The 20232-nt window shown below is 39.2% G+C and overlaps 2 protein-coding genes across 5 annotated transcripts in view; both read left to right on the top strand.

The window, feature by feature from the left end:
- arg1 (arginase 1) overlaps nt 1–4156 on the top strand; it is a 102104-nt gene extending 97948 nt beyond the window's left edge. The window contains exon 8 of the mRNA XM_049465024.1: nt 4077–4156. Within this exon, the coding sequence (XP_049320981.1) occupies nt 4077–4141 (65 nt within the window). The 3' untranslated portion in view covers nt 4142–4156. The remainder of the gene's footprint in view (nt 1–4076) is intronic.
- The window catches only part of ccser2b (coiled-coil serine-rich protein 2b), a 102230-nt gene that overhangs the window by 37717 nt on the left and 44281 nt on the right, over nt 1–20232 (top strand). For all 4 annotated transcript variants that reach the window (XM_007260024.4, XM_007260025.4, XM_007260026.4 and 1 more), the window contains one exon: nt 17150–17249. In XM_007260024.4, the coding sequence (XP_007260086.3) occupies nt 17150–17249 (100 nt within the window). The remainder of the gene's footprint in view (nt 1–17149; nt 17250–20232) is intronic.

Here is a 20232-nt window from a genome sequence, read left to right on the forward strand (position 1 = left end):
GGAGTTGTCTGGCCAGTTGTTCATTAATGAAGTTCCCCTCGGCGCCGGAATCTATCAGAGCTGAACACACAGAAGCAACAGACTGGCAGAACAGTATAACTGAGATCATGAAAGATTTAGAAAACATGTCAGAATTGAGTCTGCTTACCCCTTTAGCGTGTGGAATCCGAGGGGTTTCCACACGCTTTCCCGAGCTAGTAGCAGGTGGTTCATATGGACGGTCCGGGTTGCCATGGAGACCATGGGATTGCCCACCGTGGGACGAACCTGAAGCTTCCTCTTGGTGTCTAGCTCGAGAGGGGCATGTCGGGCAGTTACGCAACACATGACCAGCTCCGCCACAGTAAAAACATAATCCAGCTTGATATCGTCGTAAACGTTCCTCTCTTGACAACCGGGTAGCGTCCACTTGCATGGGTTCCTCGTCGCTGCGAGGGGAGACCGTAGGTCGAGCGGAGGCAGAGACACGAGATACAAATCCAGACATGCGTGGCATAGTATCCTTACGATTTGATATTGCACCTTGTTTAAGTTGATCCAGTCTTATGGCCAGAGAAATAAGTCCATTTAAGGGTAGTCCATCGTCTTTACAGGCTAATTCCGCTAGCACATCAGCCCTGAACCCATTGCGAAACATAACTCGCAAAGCCGGTTCATTCCACCCACTACCAGCGGCCAATGTACGAAATTCAAGAGCATAATCAGACACAGAACGGTTTCCCTGACGTAGCCTAACCAACAACTCGCCCTGAGACTGACCATGATGAGGGTGATCAAAAACTAACTTAAACTCACTAAGGAAATCTTCATATGTAGCTCTCTCCATGCTAGGCCACATAGCAGTAGCCCAATCGAGGGCTTTACCGGTGAGACGCGAAATAAAAAATGAAATACGCGCTGAATCAGGACCGACAGTGGAGTTAGCAAAAAAAAGAGATATCTGCAACAAAAAACCTCTACACAAATCAGGAGAACCATCATATTTATCAGGCTTGCTCACAGGAAAAGTAGCTGCCGACGGGGTGGAAGAGCTAACTGGAGGCGAGCTAGCTGAGGCTAAGCTAACGGGGTTAGCCACTCTTAGCTGGGCAAGCTGAGAAGCGATACTCTGTAGGCTCGTGGTAATCTGAGCTAGCTGGGAATGCTGCTCAGACTGCTGAGTGGTAAGAACTGTAACGGTGTTAGCTAGGTTCTCAAACAGCTGACTATGTTGTTCGAGAACCTTCCCCTGATTCCCTACAGCCTGCTGTAAATCATTAAACTCAGCCATAGTCCCTCCCGGCGAGGTATTATGTAACGCCTGATAGAGGGGAGAGACGCGAGCCGAGTAAAATGAACAGACTGGTTTATTTACAGGCTGATAACCAGGTGTTATAAACAATAGAGCCAAACAAACAATAACCTCACCAGATACAAAAGACGTAGTCGTATAAACAGTCCGTGTTCGAAACCAAAAGACAGTCCAGCCAAGCATTAAATCCAAAAGGGGCAAATCCAGAGACATAAACCAATAAACCAAAAACCAGGGTCGTAACGAGAGATCACACAAGAAAAACATAGAAGAACCGCTTAGTATGCAACAAAAGTCGACAATACCTCGCGAAGAATGTTTACATAGTGCTGCCTTAAATACATAAACATGATCAGCATAACCCGGAACTTCCTCAGAACACAGGTGAGTCTGAGCGTCGGAGCGTAACGTGATTGGGCGAAGGAGAGCGACTGACGGTAACGTCATAATCCAAAGGATTCTGGGAAATGGAGTCCGGCGGTGTGGAAGGAGAGTCGGGCTGCATGACAGAGGTCTGAAAGCTCTGCATCTTTTTTGTTATTTCACACATTTTTCCTTTTCTGCAAATAAATGCTCTAAATGACAATTTTTTGGGGGGAATTTGGGAGAAATGTTGTCTGTTGTTTATAAAATAAAACAACTATGTTCGTTTTACTCAAACATATACCTATAAATAGCAAAAATAGAGAAACTGATTCAGAATTTTCGTGATCTCTTATTTTGTAAGAGAACTCTGTATATTGCTACATCACTGATTTACTCCTTTTAAAATCATCCCTTGAGAATGTGGGACTCCAGCTGACTTCTATTTAAGAGATATGCTTCTTATCATTTATTAAAAGATCAGATGAAAGTTCTGAGCTGGTTCTCTCTCTCTCTGTCTCTCTCTATCTCTCTCTGTCTCTCTCTCAGTAATGGCACTGTATCAGTGGCTGTGTCATTGCGCCAAAGAAAGCGTCTGTTCACCCAGATGGAATTGATCCATATCAGACGGAGTATTAGGGTGAGATAAGTGTAATTACGTGAGTGAGGGTGACGCGCTGCTCACGTCTCTGCTCGAGAGGTTCTGTCACTCTCTACTCTCTTCACCTTCAGGTGCTGCTGCTCTGAACAGGCTTTAGAACTCCAGCAGAGATGTGAAGGAGTTGGTACTATGGTTATTGTGACTGCTGATATTGTTTTCTTAACGTTTATGACATTTCTTTGTAAATATGGAATTGTGCTTACTTTCAACATTGAGCATTATTCTTTTTGAAATTAGCTACAAGGGTTTTGAACAAGTGTTCTCTGGACACTAGGTGAAAATGTTCACCTTTTATCTGATTGACTTGTCTGAAATGTCTTGCTGATTACTTGGGTTTTCTAGATGGGTTATGCTATGATTTACGTTATGCAGAAAACTTAGAACTGAGACATAAAAATGGATTTCAGATTTTAGACTCTGTGTTATCTAAAACTATTATTTTTAGCTCCAGCACTTACTACTAAAGGTGAGAATCACGGGGCATCTCAGGATACAATATTATCACAATACGTAGACTATAGGGGTGGGCAATATGGCTCTAAAATAATATCACGATATTTCAGGGTATTTTCGCGATAACGATATACTTGGCAATATAGGAAAACAGAAAAATAATTCATTAATTTCAGGAATATAGTATAATAGTATAACAGTATAATCATAATGTGGCAAAATAAATAAAATAGCATAAAATAATATAATGCAGCAAAAAATATTGCAGAATATTTTCATGCATATAAACTGCAAACAAAAACTATAAACTAAAAACAATTATACAATAAATACACTTAAAGCTTCACAGTAAATAATGGACTACTTTTAAGACAGAACATCCCTATTATCACGATATGGATTTTTAATATCATGATATTTCTGTGTTACGATATATTGTATACGATATAATATTGCCCCCCCCTAGTAGACTCCAAAAACGATGAAATCACGATACTGTGATTTAGTGCTGGGTCTTATGCCGTTTCATACGCAGTTTTGAACCGGTATGCACATACCGCCATACCGCGGCACCATACTGTAGAACAGCAGCACCAAAGAAACACACTGTGTGTTTAAATACTGTCACTCTAACTCGCTGTACACAGCTGCGAGAAAGAAAGTAATTGTGTCTGATTTTAAGACCTATATATAAAAGCCCAGTCATGCAAAAATATATAAATAAATAATCATTTAAGTGGTCCCAGAGTTACAAAAGGTTGGGATCCCCTGTTTTTCACATTTGTAAAAATAATAACATATTTTTTAATCCTGTGTAAGCAGATATTATCTGATGATAGGAAAAAAAACAAGCAAGAGAAAACATAAAAGCTCAATCCTCAGGGTCTTACACACCTCTTTACTTCCTGCCATAGTATTCCCTCAGGGACCAATGTGTTAACGTTGGCTGCTTTTTTTTTTTTTTTTGGGTAAAGATCATATCATCATCCAGGCATCCAGGAAGTGGGAGAGGAAATATCTATATCACTGTTGTCAGTGTGTAAACCTCAAGTGCGAGCTGTAGGGGGCAGTGGCAACCTGCGAAAAAGATATATACACACACACACACACACACTCACCGACTGAGTTAAGATGGAGAAGCTGCTGGAAGCCCGGCTGAATGAGAGAACTTGAGTAATGAGGGATGTGTAGCCTGGGTACACCCACACACAGCGATGGTGCTGCTGCAGTTTGCAGAGTCATCCCACTGCTGTTCCGTCCTTTAGTCTGCATCCGTCTGACCAGAGACAGCTTCAGTCTGGCCTCTAGACCTGCTGTCTGCTGAGAATGATGATCGTTGTGCTAATGGAGGGTTTACTATATTGTTGATATGACTAAGCTAAAAGCTAAAATGGGTTCATGATCATTTATCATGGCTTTAGACTGGATCAGTGAAAGGGTTAGTTGGTGAACTGATGCTGGCTATTGAGAAGTTGTGATTAAACAGCCTGTATTCTAAATATCTGTAGAACATTAAACAAAAAATATATACTATTATTTCCAGTTACAGTACAGGGGTTGACAGTACGGGTCTAACATAATATCATGATGTTTCAGGGTATTTTTATGATAGCTATATTCTTCGCGATATGCCCAAACACACACACGTTTTTTTCTGTTAATTTCAGAAATATTGTACTGCTAAAAAAAAAAAATCATGTTAATGTTTAAACACTAAGGAGTAACAAAATAATCTGTAAACTTTTGTCTGTAAACCACCTTTTTGTGAACAACCGTAACAATTAATATCAAATTCATTTAAAGTAACAACAAAAAAGGACCGGAATATTTAGTGCATGCATGTAAACTGCAGACATAAACATTAATACAAAGAATACCCTTATTAAATGTAATAGTAAATAGCAAAACAAATGCAAAAAATGCTTTTAAGACTGCCAATCACTATAATCACAATATGGGTGTCTTATCCTTTCAGAAATATAAGTTAGATTATGTACGATATGATGTGGCACACCACCATTACATTACATTCCCATTTACATGTATTGGTCTAAATTAATTTAGCCCTAGTCCAGCTGTATGATTCCAATTCTGACTGTTCTCTGAATGAGATACAACACAATGTAGCCAATTAGTATAAAGCTTATGTATACTGCTCTGGAAAAAAAGAGACCGCTTATAAATGATGAGTTTCTATGATTTTACCAAATTGAAAACCTCTGAATTTTTGCACCAGGATTGGCATAAAGTTATCCAAAAGCAGTGTGTAAGACTGGTGGAGTAGAACATGTCAAGATGCATGAAAACTGTGATTTAAAAAACAGGGTTATTCCACCAAATATTGATTTCTGAACTCTTAAAACTTTATGGATATGAACATGTTTTCTTTGCATGATTTGAGGTCTAAAGGCTCTGCATCTTTTTTGTTATTTTAACCATTTCTCATTTTCACACTATTTTTTGGAATTTGGGAGAAATGTTTGTAGTTTATAGAATAAAAAAACAATGTTCATTTTACTGAAATATATACTTAAAAATAGCCAGAAAGTCAGAAAAACTGATTCAGAAACTGAATCTTAATTTGTTCCAGAACTGTATATATAGTCATAGTCTCAGAGGCACTGAGAAAAAAACAGCATTTTCACACCATGTTCAATTGTTTGGTTGAAAAACCAACCATCTGAAAAAAAATGTTCAATTTGATTAAAACCTCTGGCAAGTTTTTTTCATTGATGCATATAGCTGTAAACTCCATAGATCTCATAGATGTCCATCCCTTCATTTTCTCTATCCCCTGTCCACTTTCTGCTTTCTTTAATTAACTAAATGCTCTCTTCTCTTCTCCATGTGACTTCTTATTAATGAGAAAGCAAAAGATGAACAGACTAAGATGCACAAAACATGGCCATTTAAGCTCACTGTAAATTATTTACCTCCATTTCCCAGCCTTTCAGTTCTGCTCTGACATTTTTTTATATATATATTTTCAGGGTGTTTTAGTCGCTTCATATAATGTAAGCATTCATTTTTCTGCCAAACTCACCCTCTGCAAGTATAGCATTGGAGCTCTGATTGGTTCGTCTGATTTTAGTCCATCCAACAATGCAGAACTGTATCGGATTTCCTTAGCACACTACCATAAAATCACTAGGTAGGAGCAGATTAGAAGGAACTCCAAACTCTTAATACATCAGCTAACCAGATGCCTGTGCTGACCAACATCACATTAAGTGAAATGTTGAGGGTGTTGAGAATGCGGTCTACCCACCCCAGAGAGAGAACAAGGCTAATTGTGCTGTCTCTCTCGAACTCTGGCCACTGATGGCAGGCAGCATAATTTGAACCAGGATTCTACTTTTGTCCATCCAACAAACCACTTAGAGCCCTCAGAGCTTAAATCTTTTGATGCGTAAAACCATTGAAATATGGTACATGAGTGTTTAGATTAAAATACAAATAAAATGAAAAAAAAAATTAAGTGCAAAAAAAAATACAAAAACTAAAACATTAGAAAGTTTCCATGTAAAGAATTCTAGTTTGAAACTTCAAATCTGTCTCAACTTCCAGAACTTTTAACCCAAATGTAATATATATATATATACAGTATATATAAAAAAGAATCTATGATGAAACCCTGTTTCAGCTCTGGATCTGTTTCAGCTTATCTTAAAAGATAATACACTCTATCTGATGAGTAGGACACTACTTTGACTTTCTGTCTCTGTGCGAGATGCGCGTGTGGCAGACTAGCCGGTCTAATTTATGGGTAGAAAAATTGAGTTTCAAGCAGATCTATCAGGGACAGCATGCCAGGCAGGCAGTCCTGAAGATAAATCTTCATGCTGGCTGTAGAGAGCAGGCAGTGCTTCACTAGGGGGCAGTGTTGGTCTGTCGTAGGGACCGTGAGACGGCTGGATGTGTCTGTGGAGGAACAGGGAGAGGACTGGGGCATAACTCACGGCTTCATTCATCTCTCTCTCTGTCTGTCTCTCTGTCTCTCTTGCGTCCTGCGTCTTTCCCTGGGTACTCCCAACTCGGGCTCCTTCGGCTCCGTCTAATCATCTCTGCTGTTATAGCAGAGAATATGTAGGCAGGGCGCGTTCCCTCCAGGGATGCCCACTGTTGTTGCCACCTGCCAAAACCTTTGAATATCTGGCTTTCTCTGAGCTCCTTACCTGATTACCTTTGCACACTACCTTAAAAGGAAGTCGCTGATCTGCTACGTCGTCCTCCTTTGGGCCTGTTCCTCCCTTTCTTCTCTGTGTTCTCCAAAGGGTTACTAGTATTAATAGTAAACAGTGCCTGATGACTAATGGCTTAAAAAACAAGGCTATTAATAAGTTAAAGCTGTGAAGTAAATGCATTCTAGGGCTTGAGGGAACACACCGTTGCTTTAAGTCTCAAGAGCCTCTGAAGAGTCTCTCAAGACCCAATCACTGGTCTTTCTCCTCGCCACGTATTTATTCCATCACTGGACCTCATTAGAGGCAGAAACTCCGCCAGCTCTTTTTAGAGCCTCTCTGTATCATGGCTCCAATCTCCCTGCTGTCTGTTTGTTTCCTGTCTCAGAGCAATGGCGCTGTTCATTAGCTGATGAGATGAGTTGGACCCTTAAATCCCTTTGTGGGGAGTCATTAGGGTCTGCACTAGACTTGGAGGTGTTTGCAGGACGTTTGGGAGCTCCGGGAGCCAAGAAAATGGCATTACTGTGCTGCAATATTAGAGGCACGGTCATTTTTGCAGGAGGGAGCATTAATGCCGTTTGGGAAGGAGCAAGCCTCCAGTGTTGTTTACTCTCCCCGCATACAGACGGTAGAAGAACCTGCAGACACTTTGTTCATTTCCACAATGTAATAGAGCTCGAAAGAGGAGCAGGAGTGAGTGGGCTTTATTAAGAAGCTCTGCCCGATCTGATCAGAGTGAGGAGCTCCTGCAGTGATCTGGAAATGCGAGGGAGTGGGGCATTCTGCCCTCTTAGTAAAGCCAAACTCGAGTAGTTTGGCTCAGACAAAGCTGTGCCAGTGGTCCTGCAGAGTTCTGACACGCTGCAGATTTACTCCAGCGGAGGATGCGGCTGCAGATCTAATCACGGTACGTGATGGCCCTGACCTTTGCCTCCACTTCACTGATCACTCCTGACAATTTCATTACACTGCAACTCTCCGGCGTTGCCGAGATGCCGTCACCACCAACGCCCTGCAAGAGTGTAGTACAAAGATGGAAGAGGCACGTTTGGATCTAGTGGATCTGGGGAGTGTTCAAAGAGTACTTATGCTCTTCCTTTATGTTTCGTTTTTATGTATTGTGGCTATTCAGTACTGAAGGCAAGTGTCCCACTGTCCCTGAAACATCCTTATCTACCTACATACATAGTACCTTTTCCTACGTCACCTATGATGGTTATCCAGCATTTTGGAATCCCTTGGGACATTGTTTTGGAGGAAAGCATGACTGTCCAGCTCCAGTACAACAGATGTGCTACACCAACCTGTGCAAAAAAAAAAAAAACTACTCATAAATATTGGTTGTCAAATTCTGGGAAAATGATCCGAACCATAATTTATGGTATTTGCTTATTTAGAAGAATTTTACCTTCTTTAGTAGCAGATGCCATGAAGTATCATAGAGAATTGTCTTGTGATGTACAGCTCTGGAAAAAATGAAGAGACCACTTAAGTTTCTCAATCAGTTTATCTGATTTGGCTATTTATAAATATATGTTTGAGTAAAATGAAAATTGTTGATTTATTCTATAAACTACGGACAACATTTCTCCCAAATTCCAAATAAAAATATTGTCATTTAGAGCATTTATTTGCAGGAAACGAGAAATGGCTGAAATATCAAAAAAGATGCAGAACTTTCAGATCTTAAATAATGCAAAGAAAACAAGTTCAAATTCATAAAGTTTTAAGAGTTCAGAAATCAACATTTGGTGGAATTACCCTGCTTTTTAATCACAGTTTTCATGCATCTTTCAGGCATGTTCTCCTCCACCAGTCTTACACACTGCTTTTGGATCAAGTTATGCCACTTCTGGTGCAAAGATTCAAGCAGTTCAGCTTTTGTTCATCCATCTTCCTCTTGATTATATTCCAATTTGGTAAAATCAAAGAAACACATAATTTTAAAGTGGCCTCTTATATTTTCTAGAGCTGGATGTCAAGTATTACAAAATCACTGTAACGTGATCTTATTATCGTGGGCAACATATTGTGATAATCTTATGTCATAAGATGCCCTTTGTTTCCACCCTAGTAATATGGGGCGGAAATGACAAAAACCCACCCTTAGAAGAGCAGGGCCAATTGTTCTCTCTCAGACTCTGGCTGCTGATACTTGAGCAAACAGCATAATCGAGATTCTAACCGAGAGACGGGTTGTAGAGATACTCATTTAATGGGTTATATGACCTGTGTAACATTTCATACCTTTAGCCAATAAGTCACTTTTCTGAATTCTACTATTGCCTTGCATTAGAGAGCCAGCTTTATTGAGATAAAGTGAATACATAAGATACAATAAACTACATTGGATTCAAGGGCATTTTCCTTTTGTGAGCTTCCATTTTTTTTACTTCGCTCTAGAGCCCATAAGATCCTGGTTATGCCACCTCTAATGCTCCCACCTCTACCCTCCATCACCCCAACACTGCATAACCACGGTCACCCTGTATAATCCCTGCTGGACAGGTGCTCCAAGTGGTGAAAAGAAGGTGTGAAAAGCTTCTGACAGCTATGTGGCACAGTTGGGAAAATGCACTTTAGGACATCTGGGTTTTGCTTGATTAACCGAAAAAGCCCATTGTGACATACGTGTCACAGACCCTTTAAAATGTGGAGAGGTTTTACACTTGTTACACAACTCATGAAGTTACTAAGTAACATACACTGAACACCCTGAGTGCATTGTAGGACAGTTTCAAATGTGTGATCAGGTTACCTAGTTTACAAAATATTAGTGTCTAAACACAGCATTAGCACATTAACTCACGTGATTTTTAACGCAAATTAATCTAAATCTGCTGTCGTGTGTCCGTTGTCCGTCCCTCATCTGTTATTGGTGGATTCTGCCTATGTTTTGAGTGAAACTGAGTGAAACTTCATTCGAATGATGAAGAAAATTTCGAAAATAAAGGATCCATTACATTACAATTATTTTTTGCCTTTCTCTCAAAAGTTTTAATTGTGATTAATCACAGACAATTAATGTGATTAATGCAGTTTTTTTTTCTCAAGAAATTGACTCCTCTAACATAAATGTAATTTTGTAATTTCGTTTTGCCAATTCATACATTCCATACATTCACATTTTAAACCTTAAGCCTTAAGAAGAGAAAAGTGTGATTAATCATAATTAATCACAGAATATTGCTGTGACTACTCTTATAGTTTTTTTTTTATTGATTGACACTATGTATGCTATGTATATTACATACGTTGCCAGTTTTTACTCAATTTCTAGAAACCAAGGATATGCAATAAAGTACAAATACTTAAATTACTTGATGTAATGTCACAGTGTAATTTTAACCATGACACATTCATGTTAAGTCATGGGACTGTGTTATCACAATATGAAAAGAAACAGAACTGGGGTGAACTCTTATCTGTAAATGTTTACAACTGTAAGAATAAATTACTGTAGATTAATGTTAACAATTGCTAAAAAAATTGTCCATTCTGGCCTTTGTAGAACCTTTTTTACTCATTAAGGAGTCACACAGGTGCTGTAAACTCCCTAACTTTAAAAAGTTACTACTTCATTACTCTACTTTGTGGCAACGATATAAAAAATAGATCTGTGGTGAAGAATGTTGGTTGTCTAATTCTGTACAACAAAACATAAAGCCTCTTTAGTAATCCAGATGCCGTGAAGTATCATAGAGAGTCACAGTATTGTGATGTCATTATTGTGCTCAATATTATATAGTATCGTAAGATGCCTTGTGTTTCCACCACTAATGAAATGGAAATATATACAATAATCCACCCCTAAGAGTGAAGGGCCAATTGTTTTATCTCAGACTCTGGCTGCTGATACATCAGCAAACAGCATAACTGGAATTTGAACCCATAGTAATTGTGCCTAAGTCCAATGGGCCTTTGTGCCCTGGTAACCCGGTGGCTTAACCATGGAGCAATCACACTGGAGGTTATAGAGAAGGGTGGTAGAGACACTTCTTTAATGGGAAAGATGCTCTGTATCTTGTAAGTCACAATAAGAATAAACACAGAACTAGGTTTGGGCTCTTCTGGGTGAATGTTTAAAAGTGTAAGTATTTATTACAGTAAATTAATGTTAACAACTGATCAGAACAGTCCAGTCTGGTTTGCAGGACATTGTTGTTACAGTTTCCACTTATTAAGGAGTCAGTCTTTGAGCCCGAGTCCTGGACAGCAGTGAGATCTCCGCAGTGTTAGCGCATTAACTCCACTGGACGTTGTCCCCTCTAGGCTTGTTTTTTCATCTCTTTCTCTTTCTCTTCTCATCTCTCTCACCCTGCCTCTCTCCGCCCAAACTCTCCACGTGTACCACAGCCCTCCTGTTGGTTTGTAGATATTATGCACACCCGCGGTTGCAGTGGCCAGACAACCCCTCTGCAATATTGATGAGTGACCTGCTTCTTCTTTTCCATTTCTCTATGAGCCGCTACAGTCGGCAAGCTCTTTCCTTCAGGTGTTCCAAAAGCTCGCTCAGATTTCTGCCCTGTTGTACTTTGTTGATGGAGTTCAAGAGGCGAAAACCAACAGAAGGGCTTCAAACGAGCGACTGTGCTGGGGGAAACATGGTTTATAGAGCTAGTGATGTATTTTTCAAAACTCTCTTCACTCTGACAAGTACTTGTGAACTTTTATTTAACGTTGTTTAATGGAAGGTGACCAAGCTGAGGCCTTTTCAATGCTTCATAGAAGAGGGTGTAGGCTTAAGCCTTCATCTACTTTGAGTTTACATGTGTGAAAATGCATGCAACCTTAATGGCTGCTGGCAGAAATGGTCAAAATCTAAAGTTTGCAGTGAGTTTGCTTGAAGAAGCGTCTGCAGTGCAGTTTACTAAATCTTATAGTAATTTGGATCATGGCCATTTGTTTTTGTAATTTAATACTTCTGAAGAGTGTATTATGAAACAAGACAGGACAGGTAAAGACAGAATTTGATTTGCAGTGAACGCACATACAAACATTTGAGTGTGTGCACTCTGTAAGGCACATACAGTGAGCACACATGCCCAGAGAGGCGAGCAGCCATTGCTGAAGTGCCCAAAAGACAGGCCCTTGCTCAAGGACCCAACTGTGGCAGCCCACCAAACTCTGGTGTCCAACCCACACCCTTCTCCTGTGATCCACCACTTGCTCTACACTGCTCAGTTTAGGTTAAGCCATAGACTGTGTATTGCTGGACGGAGCATCATATCTCAAAAGTGAAGCCGCCACAGGTCGGGCGCCCCCTGCTGTTCAGTTGCAGAAAGCTGTGTAACCCCACCCATCCCCATAGGTTTCAATTGCAAAACAGACAACTTTCAATCACGCTTTTTTTCTAATATACTGTAATTCTACCTCCATTATTTAAATGCAACAGCTAGTGTAACCTCTGCTTATATTATATTGTTTTTATATTGAATTCGTTTTTAAAAACGTTATTCAGCTCTATTCAAAAACGTGTGGTTAGGGTCAAAGGGCTGCTTATGGGCGGGACCAATAACAGACCGTCAGCTCCGCTCTGCTCCGCTCTGCAGCCTGTGACCGGGAGGCAGCCCTCAGGGGCGGGGTTATTTAAATGAGTAGGCGGTCTCTCCACAGTCTTTCTCCCTCCTCTGGTCTCTACTGCGCAGACTCTGGTTTCAGAATCGCCAACATGGTGGAAGATTTTGGCTTCATTTTTATTGAATGAATGGGAACGAGAACATGGCGTCCATCTTTTTTACAGTCTCTGGGTTAAGCTGATTAAACTAGACATACCCAAATCAATTACTGGTGTTCTGTAACATGTCTTAATTTTTTCCAGCAATGTGAAGCAGCATAAAATGTCTCAGAAAGCAGTTTATGTTCTAGAAGAGATAAAGAAAAAAAATATTTAACTAAATCAGTCTGAAAAGTGTTCCAACGTCAGTACCTTTAATTAAAGAATAGCCATATAGCCATATTTGCAAGTGTATAAACTCTAAACTATTCTGCCTTCTCCCCCAAGGTCTTTCTCTCTGTATTATTCCTTTAAATTATATATTTAAACATTTTGAATCCAGTGAATAAATGAACATAAGTCCTTAAGGGTCATTACAACTTAGTTTCATGTTTTAAATTAAATGAAACTTGCAGAGGTTCACAAATGAGATTTGCTTTAACACATTCCATCTATATATGACCAATCAAAAGTTTAGAAACATGTCTTCTTCTTTAAATGTTTTTTTCTTTATTTTTGTATTATTATTATTAATATTGAAGACATCACAACTTTGAAGGGATGCATATGCAATTATTAAGGAAACAAAAAAGTTAAACAAGCCAAAATATGTTTTATGCTTTACATTCTTCAAAACAGCAATTTTTGCTTGGATGCCACTTTTGCCCATTTTTGGCATGATTCTCTCGTCCAGATTCATGAGGTAGAACCTGTCTTAAAGGAGTTCTAGGGGTGCTGAGATCTTGTTAACTGCTTTTCTTCACTCTGCTATCCAACTACAAACAACTGGGCTTTTTTTTGTCTAATACCTAATTGAGTATGTGTCCCTTCATAATTCTTAAGTATTTTAAACCTAAAATGTATCTACAATTGAGTAAATAATACAAAGTACTGACTTTGAACTATAAGTTTGCACTTAGTAGCTCTGTCCTACATGTCAAAACAAAGTGCCCCAGTACCCTAATTGGTGGGCTTGTTTAACAATGGGCAAAGTGGTATTTATAAGAGAGAGTTGCAAACTGCGAACCACTTCCAATCAGGGGGGAAAAAAAGAAACATAATGGCTCGTTTGACGTTTGGAACCTTTAGAAAAGTTGGAACCTTTTGGGAGGTTCTAGTGTAAAGCTAACTCAACAATCCACATTAGGAACATTGTAGCAACATGTCAAACATGGTGGTGGTAGTGTTGGTACTGTTCTGGGAATACTTTGCTAGTTCAAGCTACATAGCATAATTGAGTACCACTGACTTTAAGCACAATTAGGATGTGCAGAGATTTGCTAAAAGATACAAAATTATTTTATATCGGCGTAGTCGAAATCCTTAACACCATTGAAGTTCTGAGGTAGAACCTAATTAGACAGCTAATGCTTAAAAGTCATGACAAATGTGGCTGAATTAAAGCAGCTGTGTGCAGAAGCGCAGGCTAAAATTGCTCCACACTGATGTGAAAAAACTGGGGTAGCCGTGGAGCACAAGATTGGATGTAAGAGTAAAAGCATGTCCAATGCTGGATGGGTATTGTTATGAAGACTGTAGCTGTGTATTGTATGAAGCATGAAGGTCAGTCTTTTGAGGCTCTGTGGGGATGTTTTATTGCAACAATGGAAAAAAAATACACGTAAAATCAGCCCAGGCAGAAAACAGAACAGTATGTTCTGTTTTTTTTTTTTTTTTTTGCGTTCGAGCAGCCTGAATTAAGATAAAAACAGTATCGATCGAACGGACAGTAACGAGACCACTTCAAAAGCAGAAATGCACTTAGAAAAAAATCTTTAATAATGACTGAAAATGGGGGAAAGCAGGGATTGTTACTCCAGTACAACACAGGCAAAGATTGTATTGCTTTTTCTCTTTTCGCTTTATCTTTCTTCTTCTGTGTATTTAGAGAAAGAGCGACATATGTAGCCTTCAGCCTATATGGACCCCTTTGAAACTGAATTAAAGTAAGGTAAAGGCAGGCGGCTGATGGTGTTTTTAGCTCTGAAAGTCTGGACCACAGTCTGAGCCAAGGTTAATGTAACACATCACCACAAAGAAACTTATCCATTGTTCGTTTGGGACTGGATTGAGATCACCACCATCTTACGGTTCTCTGTCATCAAGTCTCAATGACCAAGTACCCTTGAAGGTGCTTTCTCTCTCTTTCTATCTTTTCATTTCCATTGGGCTGCAATAAATTCTTAACCCGTCTTCTAAACCCAGTTTAAAAGGAGTCTCCTCATGGTTAAAAATGCTACAAAATACAACACTCGTCTAATGTTTCTCATCCTAGACTCATAAATCACGGCAAAAGGGCCGTATTTCAGTGTGTAATCGTTCTGCAACAGCCGCAGTAACAGCAGACTAGGCCAGTGGCGTCCAGTGCCGGTTTGTATGTTTCCTTTAAGGCAGTTACTAATTATGTTCAGTTGTTAAGCCCATAAACATTTCAAGAGTTTGAGACTGTTTATATGTAGTAATTCATGCACATACTAGATAGATAATAAAGACACTGCCAAGAAATGTGGGCTCTTCTTCTGTTTTGTTCATATTCTGTAGCCACTAACTAACATTTGTAAACCACAGTATGACACAATGCACCCTAAGCTACAAGTAAAATTCTCTATTACCTTTCAGAAGACCCGCATGTGTGGGCTGATGAGTGGCGCACCAATCTAATTGTTCGTTTTGTCATCAAGTAGCCAATCCCTGAGTTCAATCAATGCAATTTGTGGCCAAACTCTTTAGTGGTGCCGCATTCTGTTAATGGCGTTTTTTTTTATTAAAAAGTGGCTCTTGACATTTTCATTTGGGGGTAAATTAACATTGTGTTTTCAGAACAAAGACATAAAGGACCAGCCTAACTATTAACTGCAACAAATCCAAAGGCCAGGGTCTGTTACGGCATAGGATTGTGTCAATACACTTTTTAAAAAGCAAAAATGTACATAAAGATCTTTGAAAACAACATATGCGGCCTGAAAGACAATATCTTTCCAAGGACTTTCATGCATTTTTCAGTGCAAAACCACATGCTGCACACATTACAGTGACACTATGTTCACAATAGACAATTTGTGGAAAATGCTGGAAAGTATGTATACAATTATCAGTATTTAATAAGTTAGGTTGAGCAGATAAAACATGAAACACCTTGTGTTCATACTTTCTACAATAAAATAAAAGGCAAAGTAAAAGTAAAATACTGCACTCTTTTGCATTTTCCATACTGTCCCAATCTTATTGGGTGTTTTTTAATGTAATCTGTGCCTATAGACCTCTATCTGCATTAGCTTTATGACTTTAGTTGAAACCCAGTAAAATATGAACAATCAGACCCCAAGAAGGTCAAACCCAATTTCTTTGAAACTGTATTACCCTGTAAAAAAAGAACCAGTATGTCTTGTTTTTGCATATATAGCTAAAATGCAAATGCCTTTATTGACCATATGCTGTAAAATATCAAATAAGGTTTATTCAGATATGTGAAAGCAAAGCATATAGAGGTGCCAAACTATGTTCTGTTGAAAGTAGATAAACAAATCTGCACAAAAATATATAGTTGCTCTTGGTGAATTGCTTTCAACTCCGTATCCATCAAACCTCTTTTGATGCACCGCCAGTGACCGTAATCCTTCCGAAATCAATGACCTCCAGTCCCGGTCGTTTCTGTTGTATATTAAAGCCTTTCTAGCCCCCAAAATTCCTTCACTGTCCTCCTATGGGTGGTCAACAGTCGCTCATGGGGAAAAGTCATTTCACAGAGCTCTTCAGCTGGGACTAAGCTGTCGGAGGCCAAGGAAGGTTCCGGGTGCTACTGAAGCGGCATCACAGATAACCACACTTTGCTCAAACATGCACCAGTCGTTCTGCCCGCCTCTTTTTTTTATTTTTTATTTATTTATTTAATTTTTTTACCTCCTGTCCAGCAGTGCCTACATATGCCTTAAACGCCTCACGCTCAAGAAATCCTAATCCTCAGCCTTGTCCATGGTATGACAATATCTTGTTTTTTTATTTTTTTTGTGGCTGTTTTCGTCTTCTCCAAAACTTTGAAGAAATAAGGTGGTCAAGGTACTTTTCCCCCAGGCTGTTGAAACAGAGTGCTTTTTTTTTATTTCAGAGTTTGAGTAGATCGATTTTGTACCCATGCTCTCTCAATACCTACTTATCTCGAGCTATTCAGATCCAAATCCCAGTGGCGTGGATCTCTCACAACAAAAACCTGATAGCCCGAGTATTGATCTAACTTCTAACATCTCTTCGTATTGTCGTCCGTGCCATTCTCCTCAGCTGATCAAGGCCAGTTTTAGTGTATTGGGCTGCGATGTACTGCTGTTGCTTTTTGCCTTTCTCTCACGCCATCTCGGTGTTCTCGTAATCCAGTCGATAAATTTCAGGTTTAAATGATAGTCAATCATCTTTCCAGCTCATCATACCCTCTCATGCCTTTCTCTCTCTCTCTGTCTTTGTCCCCTGTCTCTTATTTCATTCACAAGGACATTCTCAACAACCTGGAGAACTTGGAATCATGTGATCTGGAAGACGATGACCTCATGCTGGACGTGGACCTGCCCGAAGACGCGTCCCTCCACAATGGTGAGTGGTAAAAATACAATAAAAAAAAAAATCCTTATTATGTATTTCTGAGGCATTCTACCGTATATATTTTCTAGTGGCCATGTGCAAAAAGCTTCAACTGAAAAGTGCTATAAAGTAAATGGGATCAATAAGTCCGTGTCCTTCAAATATGGTTGAAAACAGCAGGTAAAATAAGCTCAGACAGACACTTCTTCCTATCTTACTTCTATACTTCCACTCACTGGCCCTTTTATTAAATGATCTTGAACTTGTGCTGGCCCCTTTATTGGAAACACCTGCCTTCCACTTCCACCTACTGGTCACTTTATTAGAATGTCCTTACTTTGTGCTTTTACTCATTGGCCAATTTATTAGAAACACCTGCCTTTTACATCTAATCAATGGCCACTTTATTAGAAGCCTCTATCTAGCCCTTTCACACTCTGGTCACTTTATGAGGAAGTCCTTCCTTTGTGCTTCTACTCACTGGTCATTTCATTAAAAACATCTGAATTGTTTTCTTCTTTACTGGCCACTTAATTAGGTACATCTACCTTGTGCTTCCACTCACTGGCCACTTTATTAGAAACCCCTACATTATGATTCCACTCATTTACCATTTTTTAAAAATCTCTAACGTGTGATTCCACTCATTTGCCACTTTATAATTGATTTATTTCAAATTTTTATCTAAATGTCTCCCCAATTTACAAGGCCAATTACCCAACCAACTCATTAGGACACCCCTTATCACTATTGATGCACCAACAACTCTTACTTCTTAACTCGACTTTGACTTCTTAACTGACCCATCCTCAAGAAAAATTATTTGAGAAATTTAAATAAGGATCACATGACATGCAATAAAAATGCCTGGAGTGAACTTCCAAGTGTTTTGTTAATCATTTGTGGTGGAATCACCCAGAACTAGAGCTTTGTATCGTTTTAAAAGTTTCAATACTGATACCTCTACGGTACTTTGAATTCAATACCAATACCCAAACAATACTTTTTTTGGTTTCTTTTTCTAAATTGCAACCAAAAATGACAAAAACATATAAAAATTCTCACACAACGGATTTATTTAACAGACGACATGAGTTATCTCATTCTCCTACTGTCATCATGAAAGGCTTCCATACTTTTGGATCTTGTTAAAACAAGCAAACAATGAGCATGATTGTGGCACTTTATTAAGAACAAAAACAACAGCATTACTTTAACTGCTTAAACTACAAATATTTTTCCCAAAAGCATATTACTGGATGCATTTCAGATTTTAAAAAGTTATTTTAAAGGAATCTCAGCATTAGATTGGCAAAATGAAATGATTTTTGCTATGTCAATCACTTTTTTTTTAATGCTGGAATTTTCCAGTATTATTGTGAGGGGACTGTTATAAAAGTGTAGATAAAAGTGTTATAATATCTTAGAGTAGAGAGAGAGACGGCAGGAGAGAGAGATTGAGTAGATGAGAGACAGAGAGAGAGAAAATGCAAAGTATCAAAAAAAGTAACATTTTTTTTAGACTGCTCGTTCTTTCTCTCTCTCGCTCTCTGTCTCTCTTGCTCTCTCTCTTTCTCTTTTTCTCTCTCTCTCTCTTTCTCTCTGAGATATTATAATACAACACAAAATGATCTAGTCTGCCAGACATAAACCACACTAGACTATAATTACTGTCCCCTCACAGTAATACTGTGAAATTCCAGCATTAAAAAAAGAAATAATCATGATTTTAACTCATTTTTATGTGAGTGACACCACTAATATAATTTAATTTAGACAATCTAATGCAGATATTTCTTACAAAGAACTCACACACTGAAATGCATCCAGCAACATTCTTAGGAAAATATATATGTAGTTTAATCAGGTAATATAATGCTGTTGTTTTTGTTCTTAATAAAGTGCCATAATCAGGCTCATTGGTTCTTTGTTCCAACAAGATCCAAAAGATGGAGCCTCTCATGATGACAGTAGTAGGGAACCCTGGTTTCAAGCACTTAATAATAAAAGAGCTCGAGCCCTGTTACAACATTCAATTCCAAAATACAAAACATGGTTATGATAAAGATTCATTGTTATTATGAAGTTAATAAAGGTGAGGCTATACAGAATGCCCAGCCTCTGTACCGAAAACATATTTTTTCCAGGAACAGTGGGTTTTATACCGAGGTGTGAACTCAACTGTACATTTTGTGTACTGTTACACCCCTTCTAAACAGTGAACAGTTGTACCTCAGGATCGATGTAAGCTCCACTATTTTGGCTGAACTTTCCAAGCAGGACAGTTTACAAAACTTCTCTTCCTCCACCGCCTCGCTGAAGCGCTCTCCTCTCACACAGGGTTCATGTTTACAGGTCGCTTCAGCTGCTATATAAAACCATGATCGCCCAGCTCTTTTGAAGAGGTGTCGTGTTTGTTATTCGGCATGTCAGCGAGGTTGCAGTTGTAGTTTGCTTGTATAGAAGCTCTGCCTTTACAGACATAACATAGAAAGGCTCGTTAAAGTGGAGTTCAAAGTGGACAAGATTTAAGTGCATTCTATTTTTGATACCTTCCGGTAGTTTGTGAGTGGGTGGGTGGGTGAACAGGCGCAGGGGTCTTCTTCTTCTTCTTCTTCTTCTTCTTCTCCTGCTTTGCTCTTATACTGCCTCGTCTTACTCGGTCCAACAGTATAACTGGAGAGTTAGTTCAGTTGCGCTGAAGATGAAATGGCATCATTTCCATAATACCTCACTCTGGCTGGGGGAAGGGAGATTTCTCTTGATATGAATCTCCAGAGTCTGCTATCAGATGGAGTTATGATCTCATATTAGTGCTGATATCTTCCTCGGCTGGCAGATCAGTCAGTCAGGCTTTTGTCTCTGTGATCATAAAGCTTGCAGTAGATTTACTTAGAAGAGTGTGCATGCGTGTGCACCCCGCTGCTTTATGTGCTGCATTTATTCTTGGGCCTCGTCTTAAAATATCTCTGTCCACATCTTTAAGTTGTCATTG

The sequence above is a fragment of the Astyanax mexicanus genome, chromosome 15, assembly GCF_023375975.1.
Source record: "Astyanax mexicanus isolate ESR-SI-001 chromosome 15, AstMex3_surface, whole genome shotgun sequence".
Taxonomy (NCBI): domain Eukaryota; kingdom Metazoa; phylum Chordata; class Actinopteri; order Characiformes; family Acestrorhamphidae; genus Astyanax; species Astyanax mexicanus.